Source organism: Sphaeramia orbicularis, chromosome 15 (genome assembly GCF_902148855.1).
Source record: "Sphaeramia orbicularis chromosome 15, fSphaOr1.1, whole genome shotgun sequence".
Taxonomy (NCBI): Eukaryota; Metazoa; Chordata; class Actinopteri; order Kurtiformes; family Apogonidae; genus Sphaeramia; species Sphaeramia orbicularis.
The window spans coordinates 6623369-6648271 of NC_043971.1; the positions used below are offsets into that span (position 1 = coordinate 6623369).

At 36.4% G+C, this 24903-nt stretch overlaps 1 protein-coding gene across 1 annotated transcript in view; it reads right to left on the minus strand.

Moving 5' to 3' along the window:
* mocos (molybdenum cofactor sulfurase) overlaps window positions 1-24097 on the minus strand; it is a 46148-nt gene extending 22051 nt beyond the window's left edge. Inside the window, exons 1-11 of the mRNA XM_030155174.1 lie at window positions 23845-24097; window positions 23680-23769; window positions 18063-18129; window positions 17310-17954; window positions 17119-17195; window positions 16827-17026; window positions 9354-9470; window positions 8888-9268; window positions 8630-8792; window positions 8411-8498; window positions 891-1015 (exon numbers count right to left, since the gene is read on the minus strand). Of these exons, the coding sequence (XP_030011034.1) occupies window positions 891-1015; window positions 8411-8498; window positions 8630-8792; window positions 8888-9268; window positions 9354-9470; window positions 16827-17026; window positions 17119-17195; window positions 17310-17954; window positions 18063-18129; window positions 23680-23769; window positions 23845-23956 (2065 nt within the window). The 5' untranslated portion in view covers window positions 23957-24097. The remainder of the gene's footprint in view (window positions 1-890; window positions 1016-8410; window positions 8499-8629; window positions 8793-8887; window positions 9269-9353; window positions 9471-16826; window positions 17027-17118; window positions 17196-17309; window positions 17955-18062; window positions 18130-23679; window positions 23770-23844) is intronic.
* Between the last annotated feature and the right edge of the window lie 806 nt (window positions 24098-24903).

Below are 24903 nucleotides of genomic sequence, written 5' to 3' on the forward strand. Positions count from 1 at the left end.
TGAACTGGCTACGGTAACACGGAAAGGACAAAACATACGTTAGTGACACTTATTCCCACCACTAGAGGGCCCCCTTTGCTTGCTTTGAACAACTGAACATCACATATTATTGGGCTTATTAGTATTAGTATTTATTAGTGGGCTTAAGACTCCTGTCAATCACTCACAACCAGAAATAAACTGGTGGGGACATAAACATGGAGAAAAGTAGCGGTCTGTTCCATGGACATTTTCATTTTAAATGTCTTCAGATGGTGGGGTTGAGAAGAACACAGCTGTTTGGAAGCACTGCAATGTGGAATTATTTTTATCATCGGAGTACTTCCAGTCTGAAATATCACTGAAAGGCAATACACGCTGTTGATGCTGGCACCCCCCATCCCCATATAACTATGCAATTAATCGCGATTAATCATAGAAATACACGTGATTAATTGCCCAGCACTAATTTAGACCTTTCCAATTATGTGAATATTTGTTTTAAACTTGTCTGGTTCAAAAATTATGATTCTAAAAGTAGTGGGCTGTCCATCTGTGACGCCCTTGACCTCGCCTGATGGTAAATTTTCAAGTGTGTGTCCATTTTCCTAACTCAATAGCATGCCTACTAGTGCTGACACAGTTAGTTGAAGCACATCTCTGTATGATAGCTATCATTAGCTAACTAGCACCAAGCTTAAGTAGGTTCATCAATTCATAAATTTGTCTGAGGGTGTGTGATACAGTCAGATAAATCCAATAGCCCACGTTTTACCCACAGAGTCACTACATTTCTGTGTCTTTCTGCGAAAATTGTGACCTTGCATTTGTCATGTACAGCCTGACAGACAAATAAATCCAGGATAAATAACATAAAGCGGGAAGGACCGGTGAAACGCTCATGGAAGTACCTCCACCAGGCCTCTTCTTCCCGTCTCTGGTGAAATCCGGGCTTTGCCTTATCAGGCGGCAGGGCTGTCCGAGGAACTCTGAGAGCCACGCCGCCGCCTCATCCCCACAGTCAACAGTCTCCACCCTGAGGGATGGAGGAGATTTTATTCAGGAGGCCCCCAGGGAAATCTACAGCGTTTGATGCTGCTTAGCTCTTTTGCGCAACATCTAATCCAAGAATCAGTGGATGAAAGGCTTTTATTTTAACTCCCGACTCGTCATGCGCGGATCTGTCAGGGGAGATTAATGTCATCTTCTGGTCATTGTTTGTTTTCCTATTAAAAAAATGTCAAACCACGGGAGTCTCATGTGAAATTGAGAGGAGAAATTTTTGTCAGGTGATCCGCTTCAGAAATGTAGTTTAGACCTGGTGGTGTCAAACATGCACCCTGTGGACTAGAACTGACCCCCTACAGCACAGGTGTCAAACATGCGGCCCGGGGGCCAAATCCGGCCCGCCAAAGGGTCCAGTCCGGCCCACGGGATGAATTTGTGAAATGCAAAAATTACACTGAAGTTATTAACAATCCTTTTAGTTCAGGTTCCACATTCAGACAGATTCAATCTCACGTGGACAGGACCAGTAAAATAGGATCATAAGAACAATGCCACATTTTTCTCTTTGTAAATCTAAATATTTTCGTGTATTTACACTAAAACAAAGTATAATTTCGCAAAAATGTCAATCACCTGAACAAATATGAACAACCTGAAATGTCTTCAGAGAAGTAAATACAATTTGACAATATTCTGCTTGTTACTAAATGTTTTCTGCATTTGTAGATCCACTGTGATGTGTAAGTTTTAATGTACATGAGTAAATGATAAACTGTGAGTAGTAAGTCAGTAATAACTAGTATTAGAGTATGTTAAAACGTGAGAAAACATCAGATTAGCGGCATTAAAAATGTTTTTATATCACAGTTTTCACACAGTATATAACTTTATTATTGTTATTATTGCTATTTTTCGTCACTTTAACCACTTTAACAAACTTGTTTATATTGTTTATATTTTTATCTCTTTATTTTTCTATTGTATTGACGCAAACTGTCTTGCACTGCTGTACACACTTCAGTTTCCCCCTTGGTGGATCAATAAAGTATATCGTATCTCATCTTATCTTACTTTCTGATGATGGGTTTTAAATACATGTTCCTTTCCTTCAAAAATTAAACAAATGATGTCCAGCTGAGTGGATATTTTTTTAACTCCATGAAAGAAAGTTCTTTAAAAAAAAAAATCAATTGCATTGTTTTTTTTCCATGCCTAAAGAGGAATAAAATCACTCAAGAAAAAATATTGACTAAGGTTCTCATGATTCATGCATGAAAGGCTTAAATAACATACAATAGTAATTATGCTTTGTTTTGTTTATAGTCCAGCCATTTCCTCCAGTGCTTTATGAAGATATGTTCCTTAAGCCGTAGGTAATAAGTCAGTCTTTCCATAAAGTAGATTTCCTCTGTTATAGCCCCTGATCCTCATGGGGTGCATCAGTTTTGAGCCAGTTTCTTGTAATGGCCTTTTTGGAGGCAATTATAAGAATTTTAAAGAGGCATTTGTCTTCTTTCTCTAATACATCTCCAGACAGCAATCCCAGCAACGTGCTAGTTTAAACAATATTCTGCCTGTTACTAAATGTTTGGTGCCTTTGTGGATTCGAGCTGTAAAACACATGTAGAAATAATAATTTGAGGCAAAATATTGTTAAAATTGCAATTATTTTTCTTAAGAAATGTCAGTTATTTCAGGTTGTTCACATCTGTTTTGTTTGGATAGTTTGTAAAGTCATCTTCTTTTTTTTTTTTTGCACTAAAATAGACAGGAAAAATTTGGATTTGTCATTATTCATATGCTATTACGTTATTATTTTACTGGTCCGACCCACTTCAGATCAAACTGGGCTGAACGTGGGCCCTGAACTAAAACAACTTTGACACCCCTGGTCTAAAACAGACACTCACACGCTTCAGTTAAAGAGGGAGAAAATCTGCTTAAAACCTAAAAATCAAAATTCTGATCAGCACACAACAAGTATTTTCCTATTTATTTATTTTTTTATTTCAGCAACACAGCACTTCTATGTGAATGTGAACCAGCAGCAGTTCAGCACTAATTAATATTCACTCCACGTACACATAACAATTTGAAAAACAACAAATGTAAGACGGGCAAATGGCGAGTTATTAAGCCTTTATCCTGTCTGTTTGACTCTGGATAATAAAACACCTAGACAAAACTATACTCTATCCCAAACCCAGCATGAAGAGAAAACAGGCGAATGATCTGAACACTGAATTATTTTATTACACCTCTTTGTTTCACTCTAGTCTGTTATTTCTCTACAACAGACTGCACGCGGCTCTAATCATGAATCTACAGTTTATTTTTGTGAACGTATTGATTCCATCAGGAGACGGCTCTGCAATAAGAAGGATAATATACAGCAGGCTCATCATTATTGCAAAATAAACCCCTTTAAAATGATCCTGTTGGCGTTTATTTCACTATAATGACCGACTCACTGCATATTATCCCTCACTCAGTATAAGTTATCCTTTGGACAATGGGTCCATTTGAAGTTATGGGCATATGATGAAATATTCTGTCATTTATGATTCCTGTCATGATGTTCCCGATCCACAATAGATCCATTTTAAATCTCATTTTGCTGATACACATCTTCTTTCTGCACTTCTGCCTGAATCTGATCAGTGATTGGTAATTGCAGCTGTCAATCAAACATTTTTAACCGGCCTACCTGTATGAAAACACTTATAAGCAGCCAAACAATGCATCACTGTATAGATTTTCTGCAGAAGTATGGAGAACTGCCTCTTGGATGTCTTGAATTACAATATGCAAAAAGTAATTATTTTTGAAGATTGACAGCAAAAAAAAAAAAAAAAAAAAATTCATGTCAATAATTGGTGTAAAAATACAGTTTGTCATCTTTTCATGGTCATCAGATATGACCCATTTGGACGTTCAGACCAAGGTAATTATTGTTAACAAAAACTAACCAAATGACGAAAACTTGAATTGAAAAAACATTTTTGTTAATTGAAATAAATAAAAACTAGAATTAAAAGAAAAAAAAGATAACTAACTGAAACTGTATTGTGTGCTTATAAAACTAACTAAAACGTATAAAAATTATGGATAAAATTCCCTTCGTTTTCATCTTTGTCAATATTGGACTGATAGGAAATCGATTTATTTTGCTCTAGCAGTTTTAGCCGTTGGCACCATACGGCACTTCACGGTCCATCTCTTCTCGTCACTTGTCATTTACAGTCGTCTTCTGGTCCCCACTCTATCTGGCAACAGGGAAACTAAAGTTGGGAGAAAGCAAAGTCCTGTATGGGATTTACTTGATTATGTCAGCGAAGAAGATAAAAGATACGACAAAACTAAAATTAATACTAAAAGTAAACAAAAACTTAGCATTTACCAAAAAATTAAAACTACTAAAAACACTAGCAAACCTGCTCTAAAAACAAATTAAAACTAACTGAATTAGAGAAAAAAAGTCAAAACTAAATAAAGCTAAACTATAATGACAAAAATCCAAAACTATTATAACCTTGATTTTAAATCTCATTTTGCTGATACACATCTTCTTTCTGCACTTCTGCCTGAATCTGATCAGTGATTGGTAATTGCAGCTGTCAATCAAACATTTTTAACCCGCCTACCTGTATGAAAACACTTATAAGCAGCCAAACAATGCATCACTGTATAGATTTTCTGCAGAAGTAGGGAGAACTGCCTCTTGGATCTCTTGAATTATAATATGCGAAAAGTAATTATTTTTGAGGATTGACAGCAAAAAAAAAAAAAAAAAAAAAAAGATCATGTCAATAATTGGTGTAAAAATACAGTTTGTCATCTTTTCATGGTCATCAGATTATCATCTTGCTGAACTTTACTGCTGTGCACTTTAGAAATAAAATTTTTTAGTTATTTATAGGTAATTTTTTTTTTTTTGGGGGGGGTTATTGTTATTGCTATTTTATATCAGTATTTTCTTATTTTCTTATTTTATCAGTAAGTTATACTATTTACTAAATGCTGCTGACAGTCGGGGACCAGAGTACAATGTTTTGTTTCTGTGTATTTTTTATATGCTGAAATGACAAATAAACTTGAATCTGAATCAGAATCTGAATCAGATTTAGACAGATTTAGACCATTTAGACATTCAGAGGCTCTGTAGTTACCATGGTAACACCGTCATCTTCTACAAACACTGATTCATCAGTAAAACCCATGGAGTTTAATAAAATGACAGTGGATGAAGAGTCACTTTTTCTTCAGTTTTCTCTTTTCTGATGTAATAACCTTAAGAGCATACCAAACCAGATAATACCATATTTTCAGCGAAAAATAAAAAAAAACACAGAGGATAATATGATAAAAAAAATGGTGATAAATCACTTGGGAAAGGTTAAATGTAGAGAAAAATTCATTTGGAAGTCACTACAAAAAGAGTTCTGGGTTTTTAAAGGTTAATCAATAACATTTTATGGGAGCTTCAAAAGTAAAAAGTCAATATCACATGGCATATTGAAACTGAGCAGGTCTCTACTGTTGCTTCCTGCCCTGATGAAGATTCAAAGCCTGAACATGTTGGTGTAGCTTCATTTAATCCATTCACTGGTTCTGTTCTAGATGAGCACCTCATTTATCTGCATTCACTCATGGCTTTATTTGTGCACTTGTTTGTGGTTTTGAACCTGTGTCGCACTCATTCTGCGCTTTTTTTTCTTCTGTTTTTTGCTGGGAGTTGGTTATTTGGTGAAATTACAACCATTTAGAATCTAATGAGTGTCTCGTTTACCTCCGTAAATGACACCAGCCTGTATGTTGTTTCTGCAACGAGGTCTCACGTCCTTGTCTTTTGTTAAACGTCTTACATTTACTCCAAAATAGCTCCTTCCATTTCTCTCGCTCCTCCATAACAGCAGTGAATAGCACTACTTTGTATTGGTTTAGAAACAAATGTCCATCTCCAGGCACAAAACAGACTCCTACACATATTCCACACAGGCATATTCTACATATATTTAATTACAATATCAAAAACTAAAAGTAAATGATCTACAGTTGTGGAAAAAAATTATTAAAAATAAAAACAAAAAGTCATCAAAAACAATGGTTATGCGGTCAAGTACTAACTCCTGTGTGTGTCATGTGACTAAAACAGACAGAAAAGAAAACTATACATTTAAAATGTTTCTTATAATTAAAAGTTATTTATTATTTAAAGTGTTCTGAGACCAGCTGGCGTCATTTAAAAGGGAGGGAGGGGCTCAGGGTTTTATAGAACTTAGGGCTTCACCTAGTCTAGATCCGGCCCTGGTTTTACCGTATATTTTTTTGATCAATGTATTTTTATTAAGTCTTTCAAACATACGAAAAGGAAGACAAACACTGAGAGAAAAAAAAAAAAAAGGTTTTTCCGTATTTGAGTCACTATGTTGAGGTTTGGGGAAAAATATAAATCCAATATACAAATGATGTATAAAAGACTGATAAATAATGCAAGATATGCAATTGTGGAAAAAATTCTTAGACCATCAAAAGTCATCAAAACAATGGTTATGCGATCAAGTACTAACTCCTGTGTGTCATTTGACTAAAACAGACAGAAAAGAAAACTATACATTTAAAATATTTCATATAATTAAAAGTTATTTATTATTTAAAGCTTTCCGAGACCAGCTGGTGTCATTTAAAAGGGAGGGGGGGCTCAGGGTTTTATAGAGCTTAGGGCCTCACCAAGTGTAGATCCAGCCCTGGTTTTACCATATTTGAGTTACTATATGTTGAGGTTTGGGGAAAAATATAAATCTAATATACAAACAATGTATAAAATGCAGAAATAGGCCATCAGACTGATAAATAATGCATGATATGCAGTTGCGGAGAAAAATTATTAGACCATCAAAAGTCATCAGAAACAATGATTATGCAATCCAGTCCTAACTCCTGTGTGTATCATGTGATTAAAACAAACAGAAAAGAAAACATGGAATGCCTAAAAGCACTGTTTTTTTTTTTTGTTCAAAGTGTTTTTATTACACATTGAGTCATCCAGAAAAGCATAACACAGTCATAATTTTTTTAAACCAAACCCATGAACATAAAAAAGATGATAATTAACAATAATAATAAAGAAAGAAAGAATAAGGAATTCAGATATTAGTCACAGACTCGTATTAATAAGACTACTCTGGAATAAGTGAGGGACCTACCTCTTTTATGTGATTCAGAACAGGTTGCCAGGTACTAAAAAACTTATTGGCACGTCCTCTTATAGAATATCAATTTTTTTCAATGTTAAATGATGTAAAAGATCCAGAAACCAAGATATAAATGTTGGAGGTTGTTTATCTTTCCATTTAAGTAGTATTAGTCTACGAGCTAGGAGAGTGGTGAAGGCAATTGTATTTTTAGATTTTTGGTAAAATGAAAAGAATGTGATGTAATGCCAAATATTACAAGTGAAAGCACTGTTTTTGTCAGTACAATGCCATAGATATTGATGTAAGAACTGCAGTGATTTTGGTTATTATCAAAAAACACATGGAACATGGATAGATATCAGCTCTGGAATTAACCCTTTCATGCGCGAATTATGAGAACCTTAATCAAATTTTTTTCCCCGAGTGTTTTTATTCTTCTTTACGCATGAAAAAAACAATGCGATTGAAAAATTTCTTCTGAAAAATAAATTTTAAAAAATAAAATAAAAATAATTCAGAAAAGTTCAAAAATACTTAAAAAAAATAAAAAAAATAAAATAATGAAAAACAAAAATTCTTATGAACCTATTTTTCATTAAGTTGCAAAAATATCCACTCAGCTGGACACCACATGTTTAATTTTTGATGCACAGAAACATGAATTTAGTGATAAAATGTGTGAAAACTATGGGGAGGGCTCGTGATTCTGGGGGTTTATGCTCAGGAGAGATCTACAAATTGTTACCAATTCATGTCAGAAAAGACATGTAGTGTCTTAAAACTTGAATAAAGATGTGTGTAAAAAAAAAAAAAAAAAAACAACGAAAAGAATAACAAAATCCTTGAATATACAAGAGAACAGCTAAAGAATAACTGTCAACTGTAGTGACCAGTATGCATGAAAGGTTAAACTCTTATGATCTGTTTTTGTTGTTATCATTATATTTGTCCAAACAAATGTAACTTTAGCTGACCCAGGCATTAAAATGAACAAGAAATTGAAGAAAACAAGGGGTGGTCTAATAATTTTTTCCGCAACTGTATTTCATCATAACTGCAGTACCTTTACAGACCAGCAGGGGGCCACAGCCTATTCTTTGTGAATGGCTGATGTAGACAAACATAACAAGAAAACATATTGATATTCATGAAAAAATATGGAAGGAATGATGTGTCAGTCCTCCCTTCAGCTGCTGCTTTCACATGTTTTCATAATGTCAGCTCACCTGTCACCGCAAACTTTACTCTGACACACCCGGAAGCTTGTGTGGGCTGGAGTTTTGTTTTCCAGGGGAACTGAAATGGTATCCATCCCTACAGGGCAAAGAAACAATAAATAAATCCTGCGACAAAAGGGAATTCATGGCACAAAATCCGACTGATAGGAAGTTCTTTTTGTTAAGCAGTTTATTTCTTTTGAGCGAGTCACTGACAGACTTCCCGACCTGATGCCTGCAGGAGCAATTTGTTGGAGGGCAGGTGGACTTGTGGGCGAATGAGGCATAAACGTGGCTCTCTCTTCTGACTCAGGCAAACACCGTTTCCATTCTCAACCATCCAGCCTCTGTCATACAGTAAACCCAGAGGTCCTACCGGCCAGTCGTGGACCTGCATGAAAATGAAATCAAGCCCGAAACAGAAGGAGGAAAGAGTCAGGGAGGACAGAGAACAGTGAGGCAGAAGTGTTAGAGTTGAGCTCAAACCTCAAATGCTCCACATGATTTGATGGGGTAAATGTAGATGTTGGTCAGAGTATAATCCTCCCCGTGGCTGCTGAAGTCTCCGTATCCAAATCCTTTCAGTGATGCTTCCGAGGGCCGCTCCTTCTTATCCGCTCGGGATATCTCACCACTACTCATTTCCACAGACTCTTCATTTGAGCCCTGGGACCGTGGGCCTGTTTTTTTAAGCTTCTCCAGTTTTTCTTTGTTCACTCTCACTGGTTTCTCCACAAAACATTCCGCAACAAAGTGCAGGAACTTTTGACAGTCATCAAATGTTGACATGTAGCCAAAGGACACGCGAACAGATCCGGTCGGTTGACCATCCACCAGGTCGATGTTGTCTCCGCAGACGTGACCGGCCTAGAAGAAGAAAAGACAACATTTTATTCAACCTACATATCCTGTGACAAGACTGTGACACTTTTCCAAGTCGTTGATCTCACACCTGCAGGTTCCTCTTCATCTGCTCATTGGTGATCCCGAGGAAGGACTGACAGGCCCCGGTGTTGCAAAAGCAACCGGTACGAACATGAATGTTGTACAGAGCAGCCATTCTGTCCACCTGACCACAGAACGGAGACTCAGTTTAGTGACTCCAGTCTCACATTCAACAAAGTAGAAACAGTCTGTTAAATGAGATGTAGAACTGGAAACAGAGATTTGTAAATGATCTTCATCCTGTATTACAATAATCGCTTTTCCATTAGACATCTGTGCAAAACTTTACTGATACTTACTAAATGTCGACAAAACAGAAGTGCATAATGTCGGTTTTTCCATTAAATCACAAATGCGATGATTTGTTTATTTATTATCGCGAGATGACACGAGAGGTCATTCCATAAACATGGTGATGAACGTAAATATGATGTTGATTTACAGATATATTCATTATTATTATTATTATTACCATATATTTCCCCTCTATCCCATCCTGAATTTAAAAAATGATTCAGTTTCCTGGTGTGTCCACACATACCGCACCATGTTTCTTTTAAAACTCTTCTTCTTCGCTTGTTGTAATGTCCGTCAACATCCTCTTTTTTTATTCATGTAACTGTAGCTGCAGAAAAAGGTCTTTCCATTGCAGTTTTGCGTGATATATCATTTGTGCCACGCCCGAAAAACCCCCTCTTGCCAGCGCAAAACCTTTTAATCAAAGAACGAGAGTTTGGGCGAAATTGTCGTTTTTCCATTGGACATCTGTGCAAAACTTTACCGATATTTACTAAATGTCGACAAAACAGCAGTGCGGAATGTCGGTTTTTCCATTAAATCACAAATGCGATGATTTGTTTATTTATTATCGCGAGATGACATGAGAAGTCATCCCATAAACATGGTGATGAACGTAAATATCATGTTGATTTACAGATATATTCATTATTTTTATTATATATTTCCCCTCTATCTCGTCCTAAATTAAAAAATGATTCAGTTTCCTGGTGCGTCCACACATACAGCGCCATGTTTCTTTTAAAACTCTTCTTCTTCACTTGTAACATCCATCAACATCCGCTTTTTTTTTTATTCACGTAACTGTAGCTGCAGAAGAAGGTCTTTCCATTGCAGTTTTGCTTGATATACCATTTGTGCAACGCCTGAAAAACCACCTCTTGCCAGCGCAAAAACTTTTAATCAAAGAAAGAGAGTTTGGGCGAAATTGTCGTTTTTCCCTTGGAACATATGCGCAAAACTTTACCGATATTTACTAAATGTCGAAAAAACAGAAGTGCGTAATGTCAGATTTTAAATTAAATCCCAAATGTGATGATTTGTTTATATATTATCGCAAGATGTCACAAGAAGTCATTCCATAAACATGGCCAGTTTAGGCAAAATTGTCATTTTTCCATTCAATTTAAAGTAAATGTTTATGCACAAGTTATATTTGCGCAATTTGAGGGTCAATGGAAAAGCGACTAATGACTACACAATCCCCCCCCCCCCCCGAAGGAGAGACAAGGAGTATTGTTTTTGGTTTGGTTTGTTTCTTTGTTTGTTAAAACTTTAGCAACACAACTATTAGTTGAATTCATACCAAATTAGGTTTATATATTGCCAGTAACCCAGAACAGATCTGATTACATTTTGGGAAAAGCCGGTCAAAGTTAAAAACTTTTGTGAATTTCTAAAAATTTTCTTTTCTCCATTTACTTATAATGGGTGAAATTTCAAATGTCTGTAAAAACATCCATTTTGATTCAATTTACTTCAAACTTGGCACATATATAGAGGCAACTGTTATACATCACTCTGACATAAAGCTAATGTATATGTATTTTTCAGATTTTGGGTAAATTAAAAAAAAGAATAAAAAAAATTCTACTGTTTACCCAACATTGTGGTACTCCACCATTGTACAGGACAGGGAAATCAGTCAAAAAAAAAAAAAAAAGCATCCATATAAAATTCATCGTTTCTAATCAAATCATTCTGAAAGAACAAACAAACTTATTTTAATAAATGAATACCATTGCAGAACTGATTAAACTTGCTGTGGGTTAAAATGTTGAGCTCTGGGGGCGAAGGTTAGAGTCTGTGACCTTGAAATAATATCAAGTAAATAATTTCAAAACAGCAACAACTCATGAAAACATAATGTGTGTTTATTTTTTCAACTTCATGAATATTATCACAACACAAGGGTGTAGAATAAGCTACAATATGTGGGAGGGATGAGGTTTGTTGTGCCTGGCACCACTTGTTTAACATTAATTTTCCTCCAAATAACTACTTGTTTCAATCACAGGGTTCCTACAGGTTACTAAAAGTTCAATTTAAGGCTTTTGAAGACCGTTTTAAGACTACTTAGAGCAGAATTTAAAGCCCATTTCACAGCCATACTGGCAAAAATGTGTGACTCCGACTGTGTGTGTGTGTGTGTGTGTGTGTGTGTGAGTGTGTGTGTGTGTTTAGAGTGTGAGGGTCTGCTTTACTAAAACTGCTTTATTGTGGAAGTCCATACTGTTTATGGTTTACAGTTTATAGCAGCATAACTTAAGACCTACTATATCAAATTTAATACCTTTTAAAGTATTTTTAATGTATTGAATGCAGTTTCATAAAGTCAAGGCTTTTAAAGGGCTCATATTTATCTAAACCCACTTGTATTAGTCTTTGGTTCATTTATTTGTGTATTTGGACCCTAATAGCTCATACAGTTTGAATTTGAACCCTCCAGGTGCTGCAAAGCTATCTTTATATTCATTCCGGAAAATATCGAGTGGATATCTACAATCCGTTTGAATTTCCTTCTTAAGTTGTTACGTTTTATAACTAGTTACGTCACGACATTTGCACATATAAGGTCAAGACTTCCAACGAACATTTCTCCGAGTATGACATAACTGTTTATCAGCATCAACGGTTGTAGTAAAAACTGAAAATATGTCCAAACTTTGAGCCGATTACCTAAAATGTTCAGTTTTTGGTTGAATGGGACAGAGCGGCACAGCCAACAACCTGAAAGGAGGTGGGGTCATGTGCATTTAAAGGGCCAGCGCGCAAAACCACCTTTCTGGTGTCATTACTCAGAAATAGGGTTGAAGATGGACCTGTGGAGTTGAATTAATGATGAATTTAGACCCAAGCAGAGCATTTACAGTTTATGGAGACCACAGGGAAATGTCTGAAAATGAAGGATTCCATTCAAAAAAAGCAAAATATCATTCCTTTAAGACTTTTTAAGACACTGCGGGGACCCTGCAGTCATGATTCTTGGAACATATTCCAAAAATGTTGGTAAAGAAAAGCATTTAGCACAAACACGCCATCAAACGATGTTCAGGCACTAAAGAGACCATGTGATGAAATGTTTCAGGTTCATTTTGTCTCAATCTTTCCGCAAAATAAGTCTTAAAGGTGGGGTAGGAGATCCTGGAAAAACAGTTCGAGCAAGCTACATTTTTAAAATACACAATTCAAAAGTCCAAACCCCTTACTTCAGACTTCCCTCTGAAACCACGCCTCCATTGTATTGATTGTACTCACAGAGGGGGGAGGGACAAATGGCAGTTGAATTTGATAGACATATCACCATTCAATCATTTCGATGGGCCGGTTAAAATGACTGGATGGTGTTTTTTCAGCCCTGCCTGTTCCATAAGTGACTAAAAATGTTTATTTTTGTGTTAGAGCATTTAATTAATTGGTTCCAAATGGGGTGTGAAGGGGATTTTAATCAATATAGTAAAAACGCTCCAGGAAAACATCTCCTACCCCACCTTTAAAGTGTTCAACAGTGTATTATCTTTGTTCTTGCATCTACTTGTGACTAGTCTGGACCCCATCAATCAGAATATATATATATCTGTATGAAGGGGTTACTTCCACACTCACCTGATGTTCAAACTCGGTTATAAACATATTTCCACTGTGCACTTTTCTGTCCATATTACGGCACAATTCCATTTTACTTCACAGTTTATTGTTTCACCTCACTGTTTTCCTACCATTTTTGTTTTTTATGCTTCTAATTTATTATGTATAGTGTGTTTGCTGTTGTATTCTATGTTGATCTTATATTCTATTTTTGCTGTCTGCTATGCTGCTGCTGCAGTACAGTCTCCCAGTTTGGGATCAATAAAGTCTGTCTGTCTATGTCGCACCACGTGCATGTGCAACTATATTGTAAATATTATTTAAATCTAAATTTATATTAATAAATAGCAGATTTCTTTTTTTCTCTATATATTTCATGTTTCACTCTAGTATGTTCTTGTCTGTACTTTGTTTTTTGTATTTTGCAACTGTTAACAGTGAAATTTCCCCATGGTAGGATCAATAGTCTTATCTTATCTTATCTTATCTTATCTTATCTTATCTTATCTTATCTTATCTTATCTTATCTTATCTTATCTTATCTTATCAGTCCAGTACCTGCTAGCTCTTCTTCCTCAGCCAGGCTTTTGAAACATGTGCACAATGTGAAATTTTGCTGAAATATTCTCTGCTAACCTTGGAAAAGTAGTGGTCTTGAAGCAGAATGTCTTGCTCCAAACCTCAATCTTATATTTTAAAAGGGAAGTGTTTGTGTGTGTGTTTCAGGCATCACACAAAATCCAGAAAGAGCTGACTGCTGCAGTTTGGCTTACTTGTGTATTTTTAGTCAAGGAACAGACTAGCGAAAATGACAAGTCGATAGGACCGATATTTTGGGAGATATTAGTAATTTTGGAATACAATAGTCTTATAATCATGTTGAACACTTTGGCGGTGACTGCTGGACAAACACGGTACAGCATGCGCGAATACACAACAAATATCCATGCTGTCCCTCAGGGTCGGGAGGTGGATTTTAAAAACACCCCCTCCCCCCTTTTCACATCCCACCTCCGGTATTGACAATGATGAAATCTAGGATATCATCAGAACAAGTTGTAATCGATTACATCAACTATCATATGTAAAATAATAAATATCATGATTTACCAGTTAATTTTTATGTCAGTACTTATAAAATATAGACTAACATCTTTTCCCACACGTCAGCTCACCCCAGCAGAAAAACTACCACATCTAGAACCACTGGTTCCCCACAGGTCAACGCGCTAGTGTTCATTTAATGGTGCATCACAGACGTGACAAAGACCTTTGAGCCAACACCATGACTGTCGGTCTGTTTCGTCTCTGGACCCGAATACTGATTGGACTGAGCGAGCTCTGGTCCCTCCCAGAAGTGTTGGAATCGAGCAAAGTCCATGATGCCTCTGAACACCGTTAACATAAGGCTTCGTAATGTTTCAACTGGTATCTTTGGTCTGTAACTCTGGTGTGGACCTCACCAAAGGTTCTTCACAGTCATCCAGATCAATGAAATATATTTTACTTTAGATATTGAAGTTTTAGGATGAATTGTTTTAATATTAAGTAGTTATTGTTTTAACATAAGATTCTTTTGTTTAATCTGTTTTACTTCAATAATGTTAATAGTGAGTTCTTTGTGACCAGGATTTATGTAGCACTCTGTTGTAGTTTACGTATGTTATCACTAGGTTAAGCTTATTACGATAGGAAACATCCGTCTGCACAAGAGGTGATAAGGGTAAACTTATTGTTGGCATAAGTTTACTTAGAGTTAAGGCCCCACATCTGTTTGATCTTTTTAGATAATGCTAAGTTAGAGACCAACCCATTTGTACGGGTGAGCCCACCCATAGGGTCAATAAATGTGCATTTCATGTAATGTTCAGGGCTCATTTGGTTTGAGTCCTCAGCGCTGAGTGTCCACCTTATTTGTAATCTGACTAAATTTTGTCAACTTTGAGACCAATCTGAGTCCAGACTTGTCCTTAGAGCTTCCAATAAAAGAACACATTAACGCCCATGTGGTTCTGTCAGCTCTAGATGAACAACATGTTGGATGTGGTGTGAGCTGAGGAATCACAGATCACAGTGTACAACTCAGGCTTGAAACCATACCCTTTACATCCAGACTATAATATCCAAATGCCTTCATATCTTTGTCTGCTGAACGTTATTTTTATACATTTCATTAGTTTTGTCACACATTTGATGTCAACCATTGTGCAATATCGAGTGACTTGGGCTATTTCAATGCAATACTTTTTAACATCGGATTTGTACCGTTTTTTTAAAAAAATATTTTTATCACAGATTTTATTATGTGCATTATTTATTCATGGTCATGAGCTTTGGGTCATGACCGAAAGGACAAGATCCCGGATACAAGCGGTCGAAATGAGTTTCCACCGTAGGGTGGCTGGGCGCACCCTTAGGGTTAGGGGGAGGAGCTCGGAGTAGAGCCGCTGCTCCTCCACATCCAGAGGGGCCAGCTGAGGTGGATCGGGCATCTGTTTCGGATGCCTCCTGGACGCCTCCCTGGGGAGGTGTTCCGGGTATGTCCCACCGGGAGGAGATCTCAGGGAAGACCTAGGACACACTGGAGAGACTATGTCTCTGGGCTGGTCTGGGAATGCCTCGGGGTCCCCCCTGGAAGAGCTAGAGGAGGTTTTTGGGGAGAGGGAGGTCTGGGCATCCCTGCTTAGACTGTTGCCCCCACGACCCGGCCCCAGATAAGCGGCAGACAACGGATAGATGGATGTAACTGCAGGGCAACACCCAAAAATCTGATAAACTGTTAACTCAGTTATATATAGCATATAGCTAATCTTTGACTATTTATGATTAACAGCTTACATTTCCAGTCTCTTTGTTTGGGAGATTGTAGACATGAAATTGCACAATGAATTATTAAATTTAATTTCTGAGCAAAACCATGACCAATTTCCATTACTGTTATTATAAAGACAACTTATCTTACAATATTTTGCATGAAAATAGTGGGTCTGAAATTTGCGAGAAATTTGAATTGGTGTCTGGGGAGAGGGAAGTCTGGGCATCCCTGCTTAGACTGTTGCTTCTGCGACACAGCCCCGGATAAACGGTAGAAAATGTATGTATGGATTAATTTATTCATGGATTTTAATATATTTTCATATTGACTACTTTATTCTGTCTATAAGTGTTTATTTATGTGTGTTTTTTAAAGACCATTTGATTTTTACATTACATCTATGGTGGAAATGTTGAAATGACAAATAAAGAATCTGAATTTGTTGTTAAACTGGTGGTCCTCAGCCTACCTTTAGGACTAAATCACGACTACAACCTCCTCCTCTTCACATTACCTGGTTCAAATCAGTTACTTCATTACTAAATTACATTAGAACTTACTAAATTGCTTCTTTTTCCACAGTTTCTCTGAATGTGTTGCAGCTGAATGTGAGGAACGGATATAAATTTACAAACACTGTTGAAATATCCAGTAAAGTGAAGTGAATGTTATACCACTGTTTTCTTTTTTATTGTTAGGTTGGATTTTCTCGGCTGTCCCTGCTTTTTTTTTTCTGATTGGAGGTCATTTGAGGGAGCAGCTTATATTCATTAGATTCACCTGAGAATAGCCTATTATCTTCCCATGAGAATCCATGAGGTTGAAGTTCAGTATTGCGCCCTGTGTGACTGGACTCTCAAACTGGCCTTCAGTGTATATGCGAGCCACCGGTTGCCCGTTGCCATGGCAAAGACTAGACAGCAGCATGTAGGTGTAGCGTGCCAAGCCAAATGTGTGCTGCTGGATGTTGTGCATGCCCCCTGAAGGGAAACAGGGATAAAGACAAGTACGTCATTCATATTAACCTGCATTATTTTTTTTCTTTATGAATCAGTAACCTCTGTAACTGTACCTGTAATCCTGTGAAGAGCCTCAAAACTGTGATTTAGAGCGATGACATCCAAAAAGGAGACGGTGCCATCTTCGAATCTTTATCAGGGGGAAAGAAAACAGCGCACTTTAGAATAGGGCTGCAGGAGGTATAGAGATTCTGTGCACTCTCTGTGAATATCCAGGATTTGGCAGGCTTGTACAGTACTTTACCTGTCAGAAATGTTTGCTGCCTGCACATAATAATCTTCTCCAGAGAGGTAAGCTGCCGCTGTGCCTCCTCCAAAATAAGTCTTTTTTAGTATTTTTGCTGCATCGTTACGGACAAGAAGGGCTCCCAGACCTGTAGGGAAACCAAATATCTTGTAGAAAGAGATGGGAATGAAATCGGCAGGACACTCTTGTAGGTTTAAAGGGGAACAGCTGACATAAGAGGCTGCATCCAGCAGCACAAACCAGCGGCCCGGGTGGTCACATGCTGGGTAAAGGTGTCTCGCCTGGATGCCTTTCACATGGCTGAGGGGATACTTCTTTCCAGAGAAGTTGCTCTGTGCAGGGTAGGAGAAAAGGTGTGGCGTCTGGCATGAAACGCTTTCACCTTGAGCTTCATCTTTGGCCTTGTTTTCGACTTCCTGTGGCGAGACAGGCAGTGTAGCCACCCCCCGTTCAGAAGTCAGTCCTCTTATTCCGACTACAGAGGTATGGCTGTCAACCAGGTAGCTGAAGCGACTCCCCGCTTCACTCTCGCTCTGTGGACTCCAAGGGAAGCTCTCAGCCGCTAATTTGAGAGCGTCTGTACAACCAGAAGTGAAAATCACCGAGTACTCCTCAGGGGTGGCGTTAAAATGCTGCAATACCCTGTAAGAAAATGTGCCGTCTTTTATTCATTTGATCCAGTGAAAATGCCATTCAAAGCAGTCACAGGGGTCTATTATGAAGGCTTCTGAGGACACCAGGACACTTTACCTGAATCTGACCCTCTCCACGGTGTCATGTGTCAGCCGGCTGCTGGGGTTATGGCTGTGAGGGTTTCCTACCGGGATGGATAATAGACATTGAAAGCTTTAAATTTTATGACGGAATTAAAAAATAACAGAATTTACGCCATGAGTGGCCCATTGTGGTTCTTCTGCTGCAGTGGAAGAAGTATTCACATCTTTTATTTTAATAAAAGAACTCATGTCAGACTCCTTGAGCTACTTTTACTTCACGGCTAAAATTTGCTTCGAGGTCTTATTTATATCTTTGTGCATAAGAAATCAATATAAGTGAATCCCCAAAGGAACTCTGTGTTGGTAAATGCAAGTTCTGCAAATGTACAGGATTTCAGTTCTGTTGCAACATGTTGATGCTCATATGAACTATGTTTTCAGCTCAAAAATGTCCAATTTCATCACAATTAATGCTATATTTTCATGTCACAAATGGCCAAGTTATATTTGAACTGAATTTACCTGAAAAACAAATATTCTATTCTTTTAGATTCCCCAGTTTTTCTTACAAGATTCTATCCTACGTATCACATGTTTTATTTTTACAGGTTCAGTCTGGAGTATGGTGCTGATCCATCCTGCTTATGTTTCACCAATACATACATGAAGAATGTCACACGTCACTTTTTAAATCAACAGTTTTCTAATAAGCATTTTTATACAGAAATAACAATTCTATATTGTTATTTACTCTTTAGTATGATGATAAACTATACAATAAATATTTATGATACTAGTTTTTGCACAGGGATCATTAGTGTAAACGCTGACATGGCTGCAGAGCATCAGTATGATGAGATCCTCAACAACCGTGTCACATCCGACACATTTAGTGTTTTTGTGTCAGCTGTTATTGTTTTAGATCCACAATACTAACATTTATGAATAAGAGGAGAATTAGCAATAGTAAGTCTATAAGTTTATTACTAATAAAGTACTGGTACTGACCAGAGCATCATGGGTAATGTCACGTCCGTCCACCAGCAAAAGTTTTCACATACACGTGCTATTCCAAATCCAATATTTCTGAAAATAGAGCTTCCACTGTCAAATAATACTGGTAGTCTGTGCACAAATGTATTAGCATTATTTCAACACAGTTCTATGCATTTCTTACAACTTTTTTTTTTTTTTTTTTTTTTGACAAAAATGGCCACTCATTTGACCCCCTGAGTAAATTTTAGCTGTTCAGTATTTTTTTTTACTCCATTACTTTTACTTTGCAGATTCATAGTGTTAGAGCCACAATTTGATGATAATCCATTTTTTATAGGATCTGGTATCTTAAAATTTTCTGATATTGTATGTTTAAAAGTTTTTCCTGTTTTTAATTGTACAGCTGTTTTTATGTCTTTTTTAATCTATTCTTGTATTTTAGTCTATCGTTTTGCTTTTTTATTCTTCTGTACGACACTGTTTTCAATTGTTTTCAAAAAATCTTATTTCAAGAAATTTTACCAAGATAATTTTCACTTGTTCCATTAGCAGATTTTTTTGGCTTGAATTAAGCAATAAATAAATAAATAAATAAAAAATCTGTCAATGAAACAAGTGAAATTTCTTGAAATAAGATTTTCAAGATCTATTGTCTAAAAATAAGTTCTTATATCTCAGTGTGTGATGATATATTTGGACTAGAAATGAGAGAAATACACTTGGTAAGATTTAGATTTTTGCAGTGTGTTAGCTTAGCTCTGTTTTTACACTGAAAACAGCCACAGTAAAACCATAAATCACCTCTGTTTTCTGTTCAGTTTGTGTTGTCAGTAGCTGAACTAAAGATCTAATTGGAATCGAACAAGCAAGGTCAGGACTGTCACAGTTTAGTCTGAACCGTGGATCAACAAACAGCAACTTAGCAAAGATAATAACATCCCATAATAACTTTCTATCTTCATAAGCCTCAGAATCAAACTCACCCATGTAGAAGAAACGCTGACATTTCATCATCAAACTCTATTCTTTTTATCTGTATCTGTGTCCAGTGGAGAAAACAACAATGCTTTTAAATTTTATCACTTTTTTCTTTGATTCTAAAAGTTGTTTCTTAATGGTTCTCATCCCATTTGATCACTTTCTGACCCTTTGATTGAAGGCCCGTGGTGTTGGTTTTCCTCACCATTGGAGACCAGCAGAGTGACTCACTACTCCCTCTAGTGGTCACGTTAAATCCACCGGATGGTCAATGGAAATAAATTCACTACATATCTCGACAAGCCAAGACATCGGCATGTTCACAGCTCTTTATTCCGAACACTACAATGATCATTTTTAGATAATTTTTAATATTTAAAAGTAGAAATATTACATAGAGCAGGGCTGTCAAACTCATGTTAGTTCAGGGGTCACATTCAGCTAAATTTGATCTGAAGCGGACCAAACCAGTAAAATAATGTAGCATATAATGTAACAATATAACATAACAATATATAAACAATGTCGACTCCAAACTTTTCTCTATGTTTTAAAGCGAAAAAAAGTAAATTTACATTATGAAAATGTATCCATCTATAAACTATTCTTTCAAACAATGTGAATAACATGAACAAACTGAAAAAATAAGTGTAATTTTAACAATATTATGTCTCAGTTTATCATTTACACATGTACATTATAACGCACAGATCACAGTGGATCTACAAACACACAAAACATTTAGTAACAGACAGAACATTAGAATATTGTTGGAATTGCACTTGCTTCTCTTAAGACATTTCAGGTTGTTCATATTTGTTCAGGTTATTCACATTTTTTGCGAAATTATACTTCGTTTTAGTGTAAATACATGAAAACATTTACATTTACAAACAGAAAAATTTGGAGTTGTCATTATTTTTATGTTATTATGATAGTATTTTACTGGTCCCGCCCGCTTGAGATTGAATTTGTCTGAATGTTGAACCTGAACTAAAAGGATCGTTAATATCTTAGTGTAATTTTTGCATTTCACAAATTCATCCCAAGAGCCGGACTGGACCCTTTGGTGGGCTGGATTTGGCCCTCGGGCTGCATGTTTGACACCTGTGACATAGAGCCTCGTTAATGAAGCATAAATCTGTAAAAATACTAGGTTCTGCATTCAAACCCTTACTGAAATTTGCACCTATTAACAGCACAATGCATTTCAGTTCCTATTATAAACTGTCGAATATACTTATTTAACAGATATTCACACATCCAACTCCCTCTGACACTGATGCATTGGAAAGTTTACTTCAGTCCTAAACAGAAAATCCTGCACATCGCTGTTGCTCGGCATCACAATTTATTGATCACCCTCAAGTTTCAACCCCTGTAGTCCTCCTGAACTGTATATTTAAGAAGTGCAGTCGTGCGTTCCAATGCAGTGAAACATATCTGCCCTGGTTCTGACAATGATACAACAACAACAAATATGGAACTCCACAAATAAATAAATCATTGCATATTTTCCAAAGTGCAAACTGTATACTACGACAAGTTGAAGTAGTCAGTGTGCAGTAAAATGGTATTTATAGGAGTTTTATTATTATGTGGGATGTTTCTCATTGATTTTACTACTTTATTTACTGGTGGGTAGTGGAAAGTTTTTAGAAGAAAACATTGTCATTTTGATTTGATTCAATTAGAACCTAGATTAGCCTTACATTCACAGTTACGCAAATAAATGAAAATGTACCATGAATACGAATACGAGATGTGCGTTAGCACTCTTAAGCAACATTATTATAAGCAGCAAAATGTACATAAAGTACATAAAGTTACTATTATAAGTGACATTTTGATTAATTTCACTGCTATACCTGTTTATATAATAATAAAATTTTGTGTTTCATAATATAATATTGCTCATTTGAACTAACTGTTGGTAGTTTAATCCATAGTGATGCATCGTTGCAACACATATTTCATGATGTTTTATTCTTGATTCACTCTGATAGTCGGTTTCTGACTTTGTCTTCAGGAAAAGTAATCAAGAATTGTCACTATTTATTTACATGATCAATAAATTAAATACCTGATTTTAACTGAAAAATGCAAAATGCAGAGGATAGTTGATATGTGTTGTCCTTTATTTTCTGGTATTGTTCTTACCATTGTTGGTATGTAATTATATTATGGAAGTTGACAGTTAACTGTTACCCATGGTAACGGCACCGGGAATGTACTTTGTTTCTATTTTTCACACACATTTTGGTTATATAATGTAAATACTGTTGAATTAGTTTATTCTAATTTAGTATTGACCTATTTTGTTCATCGCTCTGGCTTGAAGTCTAAGAACAGGAGTGAGTATTTAAAATGTTATCATGTTAAAGGTTATTTGATGATGAGAATGTGGGTGGGATTAAAGTTTTTCTTCTTCCCACTCCTTTTCAAGTGTAAATGAATGATTTTGGAAGTTTTAACGTGCATGTATTCTGAAAATGCTTGAGATTAACAAATAAATGAAATGAATGAATGGTGATAAATCATTTGGGAAAGACAGAAAATATTTTGACAAAAATAGTTGTGGGTCTTAAAGGGTTAAATAAAATGGAAGTAGTCATCCTGAAGTGTCTTATGGTGGTCTTTTAGATTAGATTAGATTTAATTTATCCAACAATCGGGAAATACACTGGTCAAGGCAGCAACAGAGTAAGTGTAAGAAAAAATGTACATGCATGAAGATAGTGCAAAAGACAAACAATATAACCAGGAAATCTTTCACACGTTTTACCTTTGCAACAAACTGAGCAATTTCTGGCAACCAATATTTAATTTCTTTTAAGAGGTCTTTGAAACCCCAATAGAATCTCATGGACTGGAGAGAGTCCACAGAATACACACCTCAGCGAGAAATTTAGGAACATCATTACCTTCAAAACTTTAATAGCTCGTCAGCTCATTCTACTAAAATGGAAAGAGAAATTCTCCATCATTCAACCTCTGGATTAAAGACCTTATGAACTATCTGACATTAGAGAAAAAAATGATATACCACAAGAGGCAATGCAGCCAATTTCTATGCAATGTGGCAGCCTTTATTTATATATATATATACACACACACACACACATATATATATATATATATAATTCTAATGAATTAATTTTATGTTATGTTATGTATGTTTTATGTATGTATGTTTATATATTTTTGTCAGAGTATGAGGTGCATCGGGGTTGGGACTCTTTGTTGTTACATTTTATATATATTCAATTGTACAGTTTTTCTTTTCAGTTTTCATTTACTTTTATGTCATTTTTAGTCATCCCTCTACTTCATGGAAGGTATGCAAATGAAATTCTTTTATTTTGCTTAAAGTACAATTAAGTCAAGGTGAGGTCATTCTATAATCCTTTTAGGTTTCCGGCCTCACCTGCACATTTTTGTACCCTTCTTTCTATCAAGAGACATCTTTACATGTATCTGGCTTATTTTATACCGTATGTGCAAGTAAATAAATAGTTATGATTGTGAAAATTAAACAAAAAAAGATAAACAATATAAATAATAGTCGTAGTAAAGTAATAAAACTCCATAGGCTATAAACATATTTACATAAGAGTGGAAACAGGACACAGTTGTACTTGTGTGGTGTATAGTTTCTGGTGCAGTACTTTTCTTACCATAAACATTCCTGCTCAGGTCCTGGGTGTACTCCCTGAGCACGGTCTCTGGGTACAGGGTGGATCCTGCATGGTCCAGGTATGTGAGTCCTGTTCAGACCACAACAGCCCGCATCTGGTCACTGATCCCGGGTTCAGCAGATCCACAACCAGGACAGTCCTTACCTTTAATCCGTGTGAACTCCTCTTCTATCACGTCCTCCAACTTTCCTCCATATCCATACTGATCCCAGACCTGGAGCAAAGTTTCCAAAGTAAACAGCTGGTGGAACTCCATGGATATGTGTGCGCGTGCGTGTGTGCGCGTGTGTGCTGTGATTGGAGGAGCAGGGGCGGGGGCTCGCGCTGTTTCACGCCGGCTCAGAGGCTCAGACTCACGGACATGTCCAAGGTCTAAGTCCGGTGAACATCAGCGGAGTGTCTTGTCCTTCTCCACACCCACGAATAATCATTTACACAACCACATCCGGGGTTAACAGGGTCGACGTGGGGAAAAAAAAGCCATACCATAAGGCTCTAAAGTGGAAAACAGCTGGAAAAACATGTGACAGGAGTGTGTTTTTAGCCGCTAATGCTAATGCTAACACACAAACAACAGAGGAGGAAGTGGAGTTCTGGACACCCAAAAAAACAAAACAAATAAACAAAAAAAACACCTCCTCTTAAAAACTAGGATATTCACTTTTGATCTCAGCAGATTCCCATACGTTATTCCACTAAATTTGGAACGGTTTTGCATTAAAACATATGTTACAAGATTGTTTGATGCAGTGACTTTTGTGTCTGATTCAGTTATTTACATTTTCACGCTTTAAATCATACATCTAGGTCTTCTTCATCAGTATCAATAATAATAGTAATAATAAAACACTATTTAGTATTTTATGCACTGGCCTTTCTGCAAACATGTCCTTAGTGCATAATGATCAGCTTGTTATAAAACATAAAAACAATGTAATATTAAACATTTTATCTTTTTTTTCTTTTTCTTTTATTAACCTAATACTAATTTCCCCCTGTTACTATGCACTTTATAACTTTAGAAAAAATAACTGTCACTAACTGTCACTACTGCATTTATTTATTTATACACTACCTGGTTTATATACTTTAAGTTCTGCTCTGTACTGCATGTGATGTGTTGCAGGATTCTGTTATCCAGTGACTTTTGTGTCCATATAATTCACATATTTATATTTTCACTAAAATGAGCCATGTATTTGC